This window comes from Scyliorhinus canicula, chromosome 10 (genome assembly GCF_902713615.1).
Source record: "Scyliorhinus canicula chromosome 10, sScyCan1.1, whole genome shotgun sequence".
NCBI lineage: Eukaryota > Metazoa > Chordata > Chondrichthyes > Carcharhiniformes > Scyliorhinidae > Scyliorhinus > Scyliorhinus canicula.
In genome coordinates this window covers 108,151,033-108,168,440 of record NC_052155.1, presented here as the reverse complement: position 1 = coordinate 108,168,440, position 17,408 = coordinate 108,151,033, and the positions used below count along the sequence as shown (strand labels likewise).

The 17,408-nt window shown below is 46.7% G+C and overlaps 1 protein-coding gene and 1 long non-coding RNA gene across 2 annotated transcripts in view; one reads left to right on the top strand and one right to left on the bottom strand.

Moving 5' to 3' along the window:
- Positions 1-17,408, top strand: part of cops5 (COP9 signalosome subunit 5) — a 100,478-nt gene that overhangs the window by 79,597 nt on the left and 3,473 nt on the right. Inside the window, exon 7 of the mRNA XM_038809532.1 lies at positions 15,406-15,554. Coding sequence (XP_038665460.1) covers positions 15,406-15,554 — 149 coding nt within the window. The remainder of the gene's footprint in view (positions 1-15,405; positions 15,555-17,408) is intronic.
- The window catches only part of LOC119972596, a 65,517-nt gene continuing 54,755 nt past the window's right edge, over positions 6,647-17,408 (bottom strand). Inside the window, exon 3 of the long non-coding RNA XR_005462111.1 lies at positions 6,647-7,054. This is a non-coding gene — a long non-coding RNA (uncharacterized LOC119972596). The remainder of the gene's footprint in view (positions 7,055-17,408) is intronic.

The following is a 17,408-nucleotide window of genomic DNA, read 5'->3' as shown; positions in this document are numbered from 1 at the left end:
ACTCTGGGATGCATTCCATCAGGGCCAGGAGACTTGTCTACCTTTAGCCCCATTAGCTTGCCCATCACTCCCTCCTTAGTGATAACAATCGTCTCAAGGTCCTCACCTGTCATAGCCTCATTTCTATCAGTCACTGGCATGTTATTTGTGTCTTCCACTGTGAAGACCGACCCAAAAAACCTGTTCAGTTCCTCAGCCATTTCCTCATTTCCCATTATTAAAACTCCCTTCTCATCCTCTAAAGGACCAATATTTACCTTAGCCACTCTTTTTTGTCTTATATATTTGTAAAAACTTTTACTGTCTGTTTTTATATTCTGAGCAAGTTTACTCTCATACTCTATCTTACTCTTCTTTATAGCTTTTTTAGTAGCTTTCTGTTGCCCCCTAAAGATTTCCCAGTCCTCTAATCTCCCAGCAATCTTTGCCACTTTATATGCTTTTTCCTTCAATTTGATACTCTCCCTTATTTCCTTAGATATCCACGGTCGATTTTCCCTCTTTCTTCCGTCCTTCCTTTTTGTTGGTATAAACCTTTGCTGAGCACTGTGAAAAATCGCTTGGAAGGTTCTCCACTGTTCCTCAACTGTTCCACCATAAAGTCTTAGCTCCCAGTCTACCTTAGCTAGTTCTTCTCTCATCCCCTTGTAATCTCCTTTGTTTAAACACAAAACACTAGTATTTGATTTTACTTTCTCACCCTCCATCTGTATTTTAAATTCCACCATATTGTGATCGCTCCTTCCGAGAGGATCCCTAACTATGAGATCATGAATCAATCCTGTCTCATTACACAGGACAAGATCTAGGACCGCTTGTTCCCTCGTAGGTTCCATTACATACTGTTCTAGGAAACTATCGCGGATACATTCTATAAACTCCTCCTCACGGTTGCCTTGACCGACCTGGTTAAACCAATCGACATGTAGATTAAAATCCCCCATGATAACTGCCGTACCATTTCTACATGCATCAGTTATTTCTTTGTTTATTGCCTGCCCCACCATCTCGTTACTATTTGGTGGCCGATAGACTACTCCTATCAGTGACTTTTTCGCCTTACTATTCCTGATTTCCACCCAAATGGATTCAACCTTATCCTCCATAGCACCAATGTCATCCCTTACTATTGCCTGGATGTCATCCTTAAATAACAGAGCAACACCACCTCCCTTACCATCCACTCTGTCCTTCCGAATAGTTTGATACCCTCGGATATTTAACTCCCAGTCGTGACCATCCTTTAACCATGTTTCAGTAATGGCCACTAAATCATAGTCCTTCACGATGATTTGTGCCACCAACTCATTTACTTTATTCCGAATACTACGAGCATTCAGGTAAAGTACACTTATGTTGGTTTTTTTACCTCTGTTTTGAATCTTAACATCTCCAGTTTTATTCCTTTTGTTATTACTGGGCCTATTCACTGTGCTCCCCTCAGTCACTGTACCTTGTACTGTCGCCCTTATGGATTTCTGACTATGTCTTCTCTGCCTTGCACTTTTCCCCTTACTTCCTTTTGTTTCTGTCCCTGTTTTACTACCTTCCAACTTCCAGCATTGGTTCCCATCCCCCTGCCACATTAGTTTAAACCCTCCCCAACAGCTCTAGAAAACACCCCCCCTAGGACCTCGGTTCCAGTCCTGCCCAAGTGCAGACCGTCCGGTTTGTACTGGTCCCACCTCCCCCAGAACCGGTCCCAATGCCCCAGGAATTTGAATCCCTCCCTCTTGCACCATCTCTCGAGCCACGCATTCATCCTATCTATCCTGACATTCCTACTCTGACTAGCTCGTGGCACTGGTAGCAATCCTGAGATTATTACCTTTGAGGTCCTACTTTTTAGTTTAACTCCTAACTCCCTGAATTCCGCTTGTAGGACCTCATCCTGTTTTTTACCTATATCGTTGGTGCCTATGTGCACCACGACAGCTGGCTGTTCACCCTCCCCCCCCTAGAATGTCCTGCAGCCGCTCCGAGACATCCTTGACCCTTGCACCAGGGAGGCAACATACCATCCTGGAGTCTCGATTGCGTCCACAGAACCGCCTGTCTATTCCCCTTACGATCGAGTCCCCTATCACTATAGCCCTGCCATTTTTCTTCCTGCCCTGCTGTGCAGCAGAGCCAGCCACGGTGCCATGAACCTGGCTGCTGCTGCCTTCCCCTGGTGAGCCATCTCCCTCAACAGTATCCAAAGCGGTATATCTGTTTTGCAGGGAGATGACCGCAGGGGACACCTGCACTGCCTTCCTACTCTTGCTCTTTCTTTTGGTCACCCATTTTCTATCTCCCTCAGTAACCTTCACCTGCGGTGTGACCAACTCGCTAAACGTGCTATCCACGACCTCCTCAGCATCGCGGATGCTCCAAAGTGAGTCCATCCGCAGCTCCAGAGCCGTCAAGCGGTCTAACAAGAGCTGCAACTGAACACACTTCTTGCACGTGAAGGAGCCAGGGACAGTGGACGTGTCCCTGAGCTCCCACATCGCACACGAGGAGCATGACACGGGTCTGGGATCTCCTGCCATGTCTTAAACCCTTGGTAAACTTAAACAACTACAATTTCAAAATAAAAATAAATAAATTAGACAATGAAAAGAAAAAGAGAGACTACTTACCAGTCACTTACCAGGGTTAAAGAGCACCTCCTCACACTCTGCACCGAATTACCTCACTGCACCAAATTACCAAATTTCAATTCTCCACTCTGTACGAGTCTCACTCCGGATGAGTCTCCTGGAAAGTGCTTGCCAGCCCACCTTGCCAGATCAGCTGGTTCCCCTGAATCGGCATTTCCCTTGAACTTGCCCCCAACCCGAGTGTTTACGAAACTGCCTCCAAATTCTCAACAAAGCTATTACTACCGGACTCAGTGAGTATCTCCCCGGGTCCGTCGGGAGCGGTGTTGTTGCTAGCGCCTTTAATCCTGACCCCCCCTACACAAACTCTTCTCCATTCTGACCCATTGGGAGTCAACCCCTCTGATCCAGCTCCGTACCTTCTCCACATTCGCCGCCCAGTAATAATACATCAGGTTCGGAAGACCCAAACCCTCTGCCTGCCTTCCTCTCTGTAGTAGCACCTTTCTAATTCTGGCCACCTTCCCTCCCCATATGAACACGGTAATCATCCCTCAATCTCTCAAAAATGTTTTTGGCCGGAAAATCGGCAGGCATTGGAAAATAAACAGGAATCGCACCAACTTATTCATTTTAACCGCCTGTACCCGACCCGCCAGTGACAGAGGGAGACCATCCCACCTTGCCAGATCAGCTGTCACCTTCCCCACCAATCTAGAGATGTTGTACTACGGAGCCCCCTCCCCATCCCGAGCAACTTGCACCCCCAGGTATCTAAAGTGAGTCCCTGCCCTATAGAATTGTAGCTCCCCACCCCCGGCCGAGACACCACAAAATATTCACTCTTGTTTGGATTTAATTTGTATTGCATTTGTTTTCTTAACTGTCACTCATGGTATGGCTATTTTTCTAGTAAAGCTGAAAGAAATGTTCCCTTTTGCCTTCTAAACCAACTGCTGCTAGCAGAATTATGAGAGCTGCTTTCTTTCTCACTCCCTATCTCCAACTCTCCACATTCAGCTAAAACGAAAACTTAAAAGCTTCTCTACCTTACAAGACTCCAGTTGCTGAGCAACATCCTCATGCTTATGCCTTTTTATTTATTCTTTATGTCTGAGCCCCCTGTAAGCACAATAGGAACACAGTTGGAACATAAACAACCCTCACCCATAAGACCATAAGACATAGGAGCAGAATTAGGCCAGTTGGCCCATCGAGTCTGCTGCGCCATTCAATCATGGCTGATACTTTCTCATCCACATTCTCCTGCCTTCTCCCCATAACCCCTGATCCCCTTATTAATCATAAAAACAGCTTTGACTAGCGTGAATCTAACTATAGGTTTTACCCTTCCAGATACAGATACAGTAAATTAAATTCACTTGAAACTGGAGACAGGATACTCTCAAATCGGCGCGATGGTCCAATGCCGGCGTCAAAAACGGTGCGAACCACTGCGGCGTCGGGCCGACCAGTAGTAGTGGAATTCTCTGCACTTCCGGCGGCTAGGCTTGCGCCAAAGGGACTGCGCAAGTTAGCGCATGGGCAGACCGGCCGGCGTATTTTGGCGCATGCGTAGGGGGTGTCTTCTCCGCGCTGGCCATGGCGGAGCCCTACAGGGGCCGGCACGGAAGGAAGAAGTGCCCCTACGGCACAGGCCCACCCGCAGATCGATGGGCCAGGCCACCATGCCCCCACCCCCCTTCAATTAAGTTACTGTGAAAAGCCCCTAGTCGCCACATTCCGGCGCCTGTTCAGGGAGGCTGGTAAGGGAATTGAACCATGCTGTTGGTCTGCTTTCGAAGCTAGCGATTTAGCCTAGTGTGCTAAACCAGCCCCTTCACAAGAACTGCAAAATTTAAAGAGGGCAGTGCACTGCCCCTTTCGCTAAGTCAGTTAGGGATGATCAACTGCCAGTGCCAACCACATCCTTTGAGCAATTTTTAAAAAATCATACAACAGGTTTAAATTCCTCCAATCCGGTTCCTGCCCCTGCCACAGTACTGAATCTGCCCTTTTCAAAGTCAACAGATAACATCCTATATAATTGTGAGAAAAGTACATTTTCACTCCTCATCCTTGATCTCCACAACCTTTGAAACAGTTTACCACACCATCCGTATCCAATGCATCTCCTCCTTCATCCAGTTAGACGTGATTGCTCTTGGCTGGTTCCGTTCCTATCTAAATTAAAAAGAAATGTTGGAAATACTCGGACAGCATTTGTGGTGGGAGAAACAGCTAACCTTTTTTGATGGATTTCTGATGAAAGGCCATTCTTGTATATCTAGTTGTGGTCTGCGAATCGCCTGCATAATCTTCTCCTCTTGTTCCTGCGCCATTATCTCTCGAATCCCCAGGGATCGATCCTCAGCCCCCTCCAATTTCTCATGTTTTTTTTCTTAGTTCATGGGACGTGGGCATCGCAGGCTGCGCCAGCATTTATTGCCCATCCCTAATTGCCCTTGAGGGGCAGTTCAGAGTCAACCACGTTGCTGTGGATCTGGAGTCACGTAGGCCAGACCAGGTAAAGATGGCAGAATTCCTTTCCTAAAGGATATTAGTGAACCAGGTGGGTTTTTACGACAATGGTTTCATGGTCATCGTTAGACTTTAAATTCCAGATTTCTGTATACATGTTGCCCCTCAGCACATTATCCCAAAACACGGTGCAAGTTTCCATATGTACCCTGATGACACAGCTCTACTTCATTATCACCTCTTACAATCTTTGTATAGTAAGAAGTCTTCCAACACCAGGTTAAAGTCCAACAGGTTTGTTTCAAACACGAGCTTTCGGAGCGCAGCTCCTTCCTCAGGTGAATGAGATCTTTGTATTGTTTCTGATTTGTAATACTGCCTACCTGGGGCGGCACGGTAGCCCAGTGGTTAGCCCTGTTGCTTCACAGCTCCAAGGGCCCAGGTTCTATTCCCGGCTTGGGACACAGTCTGTGCAGAGTCTGCACGTTCTCCCCGTGTCTGTGTGAGTTTCCTCCGGGTGTTCCAGTTTCCTCCGACAAGTCCCTCAAGACGTGCTATTAGGTAACTTGGACATTCTGAATTCTCCCTCTGTGTACCCAAACAGGTGCCAGAATGTGACGACTAGGGGCTTTTCATAGTACCTTCATTGCAGAGTTAATGTAAGCCTACTTGTGACAATAAAGATTTTTTTTTTTTAAAGTTAGGTGGGGTTACGGGAATAGAGAGGAGGTGTGGGCTTAAGTACATAGAACATAGAACATAGAACAGTACAGCACAGAACAGGCCCTTCGGCCCTCGATGTTGTGCCGAGCAATGATCACCCTACTTAAACCCACGTAACCCGTATACCCGTAACCCAACAATCCCCCCATTAACCTTACACTACGGGCAATTTAGCATAGCCAATCCACCTAACCCGCACATCTTTGGACTGTGGGAGGAAACCGGAGCACCCGGAGGAAACCCACGCACACACGGGGAGGACGTGCAGACTCCACACAGACAGTGACCCAGCCAGGAATCGAACCTGGGACCCTGGAGCTGTGAAGCATTGATGCTAACCACCATGCTACCGTGAGGCCCCAAAGTAGGGTGCTCTTTCCAAGGGCCGGTGCAGACTCGATGGGCCAAATGGCCTCTTTCTGCACTGTAAATTCTATGATTCTATGTACTGCATTGGGAAAACCAAAGCTATTTTCTTTTGTACCTGCCACAAACTCTGTTACCCAGCCATTGACTCCGTCCTTCTCCATTTGAGGCTGAACTAGATTGTTCAGAACTTTGGTGTCATATATGACCCTTAGATGAGCTTTCGACTACTTGTCTGTTCCATCACCGAGATCACCTCCTTCCACCTCTGTAACAATGCTTGCCTCCATTCTTGTCCTTAAAACGGTTGTTGGGACCACCACTAATTCTTATTTCTCACATAAATGACTGACTCAAACTGAGTGCAGTTATCAAGTCTGATGCTAGGCTGGGAGAAGTAGTGAATCAGAGGCAGATACAACTCAAATTATAAAATGAGTAGACCCACAACTGCTTGGGTATAACAATGGCAAACTAAATTTAATGCAGACGAGCAAAGCATTGCACATAGGAAAGAAAGATGCATGACAAACCTACTCTATAATTTAGCCAAGAGCTTGCAAATCTTAATACTCATAATAGTAAACAATAGCAAACACTAATGTCCAAACAATGGCAATTGTAATCATAGAATTTGAACTCCATTGCCAAAACAGTAGACTGATCAAGAAGAAGTCAGAATCCACTTGTAGCGGTCTAGTCCGACATTGGTAGTGCAACCAGTTCTGATAACTGAAACACAATGGAGATAATGCAGTGCTGAGATAGTGTAGCAAAAATAAATACCAGTTTGAATAATGAAGAAAAACTGAAGTAACTTGGGCTTCTCAGACTTCCAGTGGCGGCATGTTGGGTGGCTTCTGCTTGAGGTGTGCTTTTCGGAGTTTTGAAGTCCAGTCCTGGAGGCAATTTGCAAATGATTGAAGGTAGGAAGATAGAGAAGGCAAAGGATGTCAAAAGGTTTAAGGAAAACAGCCATGAACAAGGGAGGGAGTGAGTGTTCACCGTCGAGTGAGAGGGGCAACCAGGGAGCTAGCAAGATGGCGGAGGCTGGACTGCTGGGTGGAGCCGCACTGCTCACAGCAGCGAAGATGACTGAGGTGATGTCTTTAGAACATAGAACATATAGTGCAGAAGGAGGCCATTCGGCCCTTCGAGTCTGCACCGACCCCCATTTAAGCCCTCACTTCCACCCTATCCCCTCACCCAATAACCCATCCTAACCTTTTTGGACACTAAGGACAATTGATCATGGCCAATCCACCTAACCTACACATCTTTGGACTGTGGGAGGAAACCGGAGCACCCGGAGGAAACCCACGCAGACACGGCGAGAACGTGCAGACTCCGCACAGAGAGTGACCCAGCAGGGAATTGAACCTGGGACACTGGCGCTGTGAAGCCACAGTGCTATCCACTACGCTACCGTGCTCTTTGGAGCTGGAGAAGAAGTTTGCGAAGCATATGGCAGCATTGAGGAAGGAGATGGCGGTGGCTTTGAAGGCATTGGTGGAGGAGGTAATTGCCCCGGTGAGAGTAGCTGTGGCGAAGACCGGCCGATGTGAGGGAGCAGGGCGAGAGGATGAAGGGAGTGGAGGAGACCAACTCGCCTCTATGGGGGATGAGCTGTGGAAGGTGGTCAAGGCCAATAAGGGGATTTGAGAGAAGCTGGAGGACTTGGAGAACTGCTCGAGGTGGCAAAATTTGAGCATTGTAGGCTTGCCCGGGAGGGGGGAGGGTGAAGGGCTCGAGGCCAACAAAGTACTTTGCCAAGATGTTTGGCAGAGCTGATGGGGGGGGGGGGGGGGGGGAAAGAGAGGAGCCCTCTCTGTATGAACTGGACCGAGCCCATCGGTTGCCAGGAGGAAGCCAAAGTTAAATGAACCGCCAAGGGCAGTGATCATCTGCTACCAAAAGAACCACATGAAGGAGAAGGTTTTGAACTGGGCGAAGCAGAAGCGGGAAGTGCAGTGGGCTGTGCTGGTGTTCGCGTTTACCAGGACTTGACAGTGGAGCTGGCAAAGAGGCGAGCGGCTTTCGGCCGAGTAAAGACGGCATTATACAACAGCGGGGTGCAATTTGGAGTGGTGTATCCAGCGAAGCTGAGGGTGGCCCACAATGCTAGAGATTTCTACTCCGAGGTGGTGGAGTCATTCGTGAAGGCAGAAGGCTTGGGACAGAAGTGAAGAATGGAACTGAAGAGGGGTTGTGGACTGTGAATGGGGAGTTAGGAGAGTGTATAAATGTTTCTTGTTTGACCTATATTGTTGTTTTTTACTTCACGTTGTTATAGAGGTTAAGTTTTTGATTGTCATTCTTTGTTGTGACTGTTTTATTTTATATTGTTGAGATGTTTGGGTTTTATTGTTTCCTGGGACAGGGCAGGAGGGGGGGGGAAAGCCTTGGGAGGGGGCCTCCGTGGTAGCTAACTTAAGTTGGCTAGTGACCAGAGGTGAGGTGGGGGGAGGGGCTGTGGACATTGAAGCCAGGCGAACAGGTTTTGATGGGCTTAGGAGGTGTGAAAAGTGTGGGGGGGGGGGGATCGATATTTGGTGAGGTATTTTCAAGAGGGGGGATTCTGGGTGGGGAGCTTTGACCGACTGTCCACAAGGAAGGCGGTGCGCCACTTGAAGTGGGCGAGGGGAGCAGTTTTCAGATATGGTGAGAAGGCAGGGTGCATGTTGGCAGGCCAGCTTCGGAGGGAGGCAGCAGCGAGGGAAATGGGGGGCACGGTAGCACAGTGGTTAGCACAATTGCTTCACAGCTCCAGGGTCCCAGGTTCGATTCCTGGCTTGGGTCACTGTCTGGGCGGAGTTTGCACTTTCTCCCCCTGTCTGCGTGGGTTTCCAACGGGTGCTCTGGTTTCCTCCCAAGGTCCAAAGATGTGCAGGTTAGGTGGAATGGCCATGCTAAATTGCCCTTGGTGTCCAAAAAATGTTAGCTTGGGTTATGGGGATAGGTTGGAGGTGTGGGCTTAGGTAGGGTGCTCTTTCCAAGGGTCGGTACAGGTTCGATGGGCCGAATGGCCTCCTTCTGCACTGAAAATTCTATGATTCTATGAAATTGTTCAGGTATGGGATAGGGCAGGGAAGTTGGTGGTGGCTCCGAATCAGATTAATAGGGTGTTTGAGGAATTCTACGAGAGATTGTATAGGTCAGAGCCACCGGGGGGAGGATCAGGAACTCTTGGATGGTTTGGAATACCCGAGGTTGGGGAAGGAGGATAGGGCCATATTGGAGGGGGCAAGAGCGGAGCAGGAGATAAAAGATGCGATTGGAAGAATGCAATCGGGAAAGGTAGCAGGACCAGATGGGTTTCCAATGGAGTATTACAAGAAATTTAAAGATAAGTTGGTGCCGCTGATGGTGGGGATGTTTGAGGAGGCGATAGAGAAGGCGGCGTTGCCACAGACTTTGGGGCAGGCATCAATCTCCCTGTTGCTCAAGAAGGATAAGGATCAAACAGAATGTGGAGGTTGGAGAAGTGTCTCCTGAAGGTGATAGGGAAAGATCAGAAGGGGTTTGTGAAGGGGAGGCAGCTCTTTTCAAACATTAGGAGGTATTGAATGTGGTTATGGCACCGGTGGAGGGTAGGGAGACCAAAGTGATTGTGGCATTGGACGCCGGGAAGGCGGTAGACCGAGTAGAGTGGGGATATTTGATGGCAGTTCTGGAACAGTTTGGGATTGGGCCACGATTTGTAGATTGGATAAGAGTGCTGTACAGGGAGCTGAGGGGGAGTGTCCGCTCGAATAACATGAATTTGGGGTATTTTGCTCTATACCGTGGGACCAGGCAGGGATATCCTATGTCCCCCTGTTGTTCGCGCTTGTGATTGAGCCTTTGACCATTGTGTTTAGGTGTTCGTAGGTGTGGAAAGGAGTAGTGCGGGGGGGGGGGGGGGGTTGTAGAGCATAGGGTCACTTTGTATGTGGATAACCTGCTATTGTATGTATCAGAACCAAGTGTGCCAATCGGTGGCATATTGGAGCTGCTTCGAGGTATACCTTTTTCGGGGTATGGCTAAATTTAGATAAAAGTGAATATTTTGTGGTGTCTGAGCCAGGGGCGGTGACTCACTTAGATAGCTGAGGGTGCAGGTGGCATGGGATTGAGGGGGGGGCTCCATAGGTATAACATTACTAGTTTGGTGGGGAGGGTGAAGTAAGGTAGGATGGTCTTCCTCTGTAGCTGGCAGGCCGGGTACAGGCAATTAAAATGAATGTGTTGCCGCGATTTTTGTTTATTTTTCAGTGCCTGCCAATCTTCCTGCCAAAGGCATTTTTCAAGGAGATTGAAAAGATGATTACCTTGTTTATATGAATGGGGGAAGGTGGTGAGGATTAGGAAGGTGCTGTTGCAGAGAGGATGGCAGTCAGGAGGGTTGGGTGTCCTGAATTTATGACATTATTACTGGGCGGCGAATGCTGAGAAGGTGAGGAGCTGGGTTAGAGGTGGGGGAGACTCCCTGTGGGATAGAATGGAAGAGAGTTTGTGCAGGGGTTCAGGGCTGAGGGCGTTAGCAACAACGCCGTGCCCGATGGTCCCTGGGAAATACTCGGGGAGTCTGGTGGTAGTAGCGACGTTGAAAATCTGGAGGTAGTTGCGCCAGCACTTTAGGCTGGGGGCGGGGTCAAGGAAATCCCGATCCGGGGGAATCATAGAATTGAGCCAGGGAAGTGGGTTGGGAGTTTTCAGAGATGGGAGGAGAAGGGAGTTAGTGTGTTTAAAGGACCGATTTGCAGGTCTGGAGGAGCTGGGAGCGAAATATGGGTTGGGGCAGGGAGAAATGTTTAGGTATATGCAAGTCTGAGATTTCACTGAGAAGGATATATGGAAAGCATTCCTGTGGTGCTGGCCCCCACACTGTTGGAGGAGATGCTAATGACAGGGGGAAATGGAGAAGGGGGTAGTGGTGGTGATTATGGGAGAAGATAAGGCATTGCTGGAGGGATTAAGACAAAATGGGAGGAAGAGTTGGGAAAGGGCATGGAGGAGGGGTTGTGGTGTGAGGTGCTCCGGAGGGTGAATGCTTCAACTTCCTGTGTGTATAGGGGTGCACCTGACAAAGGCGAGGATGAGCCGACTCTTTGAGGAGGTAGAGGATGTTTGGTGGGGGTTTGGGACGCAAATCATGGTCATATGTTTTGGTCATGTCCAAAGCTGGAGGGGTATTGGCGGGAGGTGTTCAGGGTAATTTCGCAGGTGGTACATATGAAGCTTGAACCGGGTCCCCTGGAAGTCCTATTTGGGGTATCGGCCGGGGTGGGAAGTAGGTGCAGAGTCAGATGTTTTCGCCTTTGCCTCGCTGATCACCTGAAGGTGTGTCCTGTTGGGATGGCGGTCAGTTTCTCACCCTGTGGCCTGGCATGGCGGAGGGATCTGTTGGAGTTTTTAACATTCGAGAAAGTGAAGTTTTGAGTTGAGGGGAAGGATGGAAGGGTTCTACAATACATGGGTTTTGTTTATTATGCACTTTCAGGAGTTGGACGACATCGGACATTAGGGGGTGTGGGGTGGAGGGGTTTAGACTGTGTATGTTGTTGGTGACTATGGGTGGATGGTGGATTTATGATTCCTTTTCTTTGATGTTTGTATTTGAAATGTTGAGGGTTGTTTGGGGATTGGTGGGAGGAAGGAATTGTTGACCGGGGATTGACATTGTATTTGTTACCGTTGATTGTTTGTTGGTGAGTGTAAATTTGGATGAAATTGTGGAAAAGGAGGAGAATAAGAATATTTCTAAACTTGGGCTTCTCAGCCTGAAAGTATGCTGAACTATTAGAGGTATCCAAGATGCTTACGAGGATGAAAAGGATATGTTGGCATATTAAGTTGAGATTGGAATGAGTTCAATCTGGCAGTCTAATTCATAATTTGTAACAGGAAATTATTATTTACAAAGAATAATCAATGCATGGAGCAAATTCTCTTAACATTGGTTGTAATCCATGTAATCGTTTAAGAAACAATTGGATGCTACAGTGGGAAAATGTAGGGTGCTTTGTAATGGATAATCAAATTTGGCCCAATAACCTTCCTCGTATTAATGATTTTGGTAACTTCAGAAGTATACTAAACAAAGGACGCAGATAAATCAGCTTTCCCCATCCTAATTCTTCTTGTTTCTTTTATTAAAGATATTTTATTCCAAACACAAGGGAAAAAAATCACTTGGGGAAAAAAGCAAAATATAGTCCTTTTAACCAACCCCCCCCCCCCCCCCCCCCCCCCCCCCCCGCCCGCGACAAACAGCTCCTCAAAGTTTGTCATGAACGGCCTTCACCATACCTCGAAGCTCTCCTCTGACCCCTTAAGGCAAATTTGATCTTCTCCAACTAGAGAAACACGTACAGATCCCCAAACCAGGCCTCATACCCTGGTGGCATACCTGACCTCCAGTTCAAAAGAATCCTTCGCTGGGAGATCAGAGAGGCGAAGGCTCACTCCTCAGCCCCGTCCAATTTCTCATCTACATGCTTCCCCTCCAGCAGCTCCGGCACCTCCAACACCCCAAAGATCCTCACCAGAGGGTTCAGCTTCACCTCAACCCCTACAGCCTTGATACAGTCCCGAACACCGCCCCCCAGTAGCTCTTCAACCTCTCGCATTGCCAGAACATGTGAGCATGATTCGCCGGTCCCAGCCTGCACTTCTCACATCCATCTGTTACCCCTGGAAAACACCCACTCATCTGAGCCCAAGTCATGCAGCACAGTGGTTAGCACTGTTGCTTCACAGCGCCAGAGTCCCAGGTTCGATTCCCAGCTTGGGTCACTGTCTATGCGGAGTCTGCATGTTCTCCCTGTGCTTGTGAGTTTCCTCCGAGTGCTCTGGTTTCCTCCCTCAAGTCCCGAAAGACATGCTGTTAGGTAATTTGGACATTCTGAATTCTCCCTCGGTGTACCCGAACAGGCGCCGGAATGTGGCAACCAGGGGCTTTTCACAGTAATTTCATTGCAATGTTAATGTAACTTGTGACAATAAAGATTATTATGTTATATGTGGACCTTGTGCACAACTTTAAATTGTATCAAACACATTCTTGCACAGGAGGGGGTTGAGTCAATCGCCGCATCACCTCACACCAGAGTCTCCATCCTATCTTGAATTGGAAAGCAAATATTGCTTCTAATTACCTATTTTCTTGTACAGCTCCTTTCACAAAAACCCAACCTCCCAAATGCTGTACAGCAAATAAAGCACTTCTGAAGTGTAGCTATTGTAATATGGCAGCCAATCAGTGCACCGAAAGCTCCTACAAACAGTAATTGGTAGCAACCAATAACCTTTTGTGTTGATTGACGGATAAATATTAGCCTCTGAGAACAGCTTGCCTGCTCTTCGAAATAATGCCATGCGATCTTTACATCCACCTGAAACAGCAGGCAGGGTCTTAGTTTAATGTTCCATCACAGACATGACATCTCTCTCAATACTGTACTGGAGTGTTAGATTAGATTTCTGTGCTGACGTCTCGGGAGTGAGATTTGAACCTATATCCAACTGATTCAGAGGTGAGTGTGTTACCAACTGTGAACCATGGCTGACACTAATTGCTGACACTTGTGAGACAAGAAAGGGGGCCCGGATGCAGAAAGAATTATACAAAGAAAGAGGCACAGGCAAAGAAACCGATGCCAATGCATTCAAGAAAACGGTCATAAACATTTAATATTTGCAACGATTGCTTAGCAAACGGCAATCTCTCCCTCTCCCCCGCCCATAGTAATGCTCGGCTTTGGAATTGCTCAATGGTGCCACACCCAAGCAGCTCCACCCGAGCTGCGATGCTGCAGATTTCAAAGTAACCATCCTGTAAGGTTTGAGGGTTTCACGGTATAAATCCCTTCTGATTAGGAAAAACTCTTGGTCCAATTTTTTTTATTTCTAATGTTAGGATCCTCAGATGTGCTTGACCTAAGGTACGAATGACTACTATTTCTGAATTAAGCAGAATTTATTAAATAAATGTAAATATGCTCAACAAGAAGTAGTGAAGACAGCCTGGATTCTCTATCGTCAAAGGTCCAGGGTTCCTTGAATGCTGATAGCACAGCATGCGTCTGTTTTCTTCAAACTCAGAAGTAATGATGAACCGTGTCTCAGAAGAAGTATACGATTGAAGCAATGGTAAAACTGTGGCAACAAGGACACTTTCGCCAGCTTTGCTGCTCCTATTTCACCTAGCCTAAGTGAGGAAGGTTGGGCAAGACGAGAGGTTTTGGAATATCAATGTGGGTCGTACATTGCCACTATGAGGAATTTACATGCTAGAAATTCAAACCTGTTCACTGTTCCTTCAAAACAGAAAAACTCTTTAATTCTGACTTCTCAGCACCAATGGAGTCATAAATTCATCAAGTATAGCTTCTCACAAACGACTGCTTTCCTGTTCCCCAATTACCTTGACTGTTAATTGTCTAACAGAAATTTCCTTTTATTAAATTGACAGTACCCAATTATGTTTTCCAATTAAGGGGCAATTTAGCATGCCCAATCCACCTAATCTGCCCATCTTTGGGTTATGGGGATGAGACCCATGCAGGCACGGGGAGAATGTGCAAACTCCCGAGTGATCCGGGGCCGGGATTGAACCTGGGTCTTCGACGCCGTGAGAGCAGCAGTGCTAACCACTGCACCATCATGCCACCCCACAGAAATTGCTTCTGACCATTTTAAATTTGGATAACTTAAAAGTTAGTCCACCCTAACAAAATCCTCAAATATTATACTATTATCAAAATCTTACAATCCGAAGTAAAGTTAAAACCCATTCCTCCACTCAGTACTGTAGATGTACATCCCCATATTATTTGTATAGTATTATGTTGTCACTTTGTTCTCGATTTTAAAACCGGTAAGTTACAAAGTATAAATGCGTAGGTAAATTCATATGTGTGAAAGAAAATAACAGGGATTTGAAATTTAATATTTTTAAAATATATTATTGGTTGACCTCATTTGGTGTTACAGGAATTTAAGATCACTTCTAAACTTCAGGTGAAACAAGATGACATTATGAATATTTGGACTAGGCTGGACGAATGTAATGGCCCTCATTTTGAAGTCATACATGGTATTAATGCTGCCATACATTTGTTAAAAATCCTCACTTCTACATGCCCATGTAAAGTTGTCATATTGTTATTACAATCTCTCATCAATGGAGACACTAGCAGATTATTTAAGCATCAGAAAAATGTGGAAAAATGCACTTCATAAAAATCCTCTGCATTTTTCATTGCAGAATGCTGATTACACCACAGGACAGGTCTTTGACTTGTCTGAAAAGCTGGAACAGTCGGAAGCCCAGCTTGGTCGAGGTAGTTTTATGCTTGGTTTGGACACCCATGATAGAAAATCTGAAGATAAATTAGCTAAAGCTACACGAGACAGGTAAGGGCATATTCATCTTTAAAATTACAGTTCTAATCACAAAACTATTTATGCATTTTTACAGCGCAGAAGGAATCCGCTTGGCCCATCATGTCTATACCAGCTTGCCAAATGACCAATTTATTTGGTGCCATTCTCCTACCATTTCCCCATAACCCTGTACATTGTTGCTTTTCAAATAATAGTCTAATTAATTCCATTTTAAATGCCTTGATTGAACCTGCCTCCAACACACTCTCAGGTCAATCATCTCAGTTCCAGGACATTACTGCAGGAGTTCCTGAGGGCGGTGATCTCGGCCCAACCATCTTCAGCTGCTTCATCAATGACCTTCCTCCCATAATGTCAGAAGTGGGATGTTCACTGATGATTGTGCTATGTTCAGTACCATTCGCAACTCATCAAATACTTTTTAAAATTCATTTCGCTGTCTGGACCAGCATTTATTTCCCATCCCTAATGCCCTTGAGACGATGGTGGTGAGCTGCATTCTTGAACTGCTGTAGTCCATGTGGTCCAGATGCACCGACAGTGCTGTTGGGAGGGGTATTCCAGGATTTTGACCAAGCAATAGTGAAGGAATCGTGATATATTTCCAAATTAGGATGGTGAGTGGCTTAGAGTGGTGGTGTTCCCATGTATCTGCTGCTCTTGTCCTTTTAGATGGTGTGGTCATGACTTTGGAAGGTGTGGTTCAGGGAGCCTTGGTGAGTTCCTGCAGTGCAACTTGTAGATGGTACATACTGCTGCCACTGTACGCAGTGCTGGAGGAAGTGAATATTTGTGGAAGAAGTGCCAGTCAAATGGGTTGCTTTGCCTCGGATGGTGCCAAATTTCCTGAGTGTTAGAGCTGCAGTCATTCAGGAAATGGGAAAGTAATCCATCACACACTTGGCTTGTACAGTGTAGACTGTGAACAGGCTTTACAGAGTCAGGAGGTGAGTTGCTCGCTGCAGGATTCCTAACCTCTGACCTCTTGTAGTCACAGTATATGGCTAGTCCAGTTCAGTTTCTGGTCAATGATAACACCCAGGATGTTGATGGCGGGGGGGGGGTTCAGCGATGGTAACATCATTAAATATCAAAGGGTGATGGTTGATTACTTTCTTGTTGGAGATGGCCATTGCCTGCCAGTTGTGTGGCATAAATGTCACTTGCCACTTGTCAGCCCAAGTCAGGATATTGTCTAGGTCATGCTATATTTGGACATGGATTGCTTCAGTACCTGAGGAGTCGAGAATGGTGCTAATCATTGTGAGATAATCAGCAAACATTCCCACATCTGAACTTATGATAGAAAGAAAGTCATTGATGAAGTATCAGAAGATGGCTGGGCCTAGGACACTGCCCTGTGGAATTCCTGCAGCGATGTCCTGGAGCTAAGATAACTGAACTCAACAACTGCAGTCATTTTCCTTTTTCATTAGGTATGACCAGTGAAGAGTATTTCCATTGACTCCAGTTTTGCTAGGGCACATTGATGCCATACTGAATCAAATGCTGCCTTGATGTCAAGGGCAGTCACTCTTACCTCACCTTTGGCATTCAGCTCTTTTGTTCTTGTTGAACTAGGGCTAAAATGAGGTCAGGAGCTCAGTGATCCTAGTAGAACCCAAACTGAGCATCAGGGAACAGGTTATTGTTCAGCAAATGCTGCTTGGCAGTGTGTTGATGATCCCTTCCAGCACTTTGCTGATGATACAGAGTAGACTGATGGGGGTTGGGTTGGATTGGATTTATCCTGCTTTTTTGTGGACAGGATAAATCTGATCAATTTTCCAGATTGCTGGATAGATGCCACTGCTGTATCTGTACTGGAACAGATTGGCTAGGGATGCGGAAAATTCTGGAGTA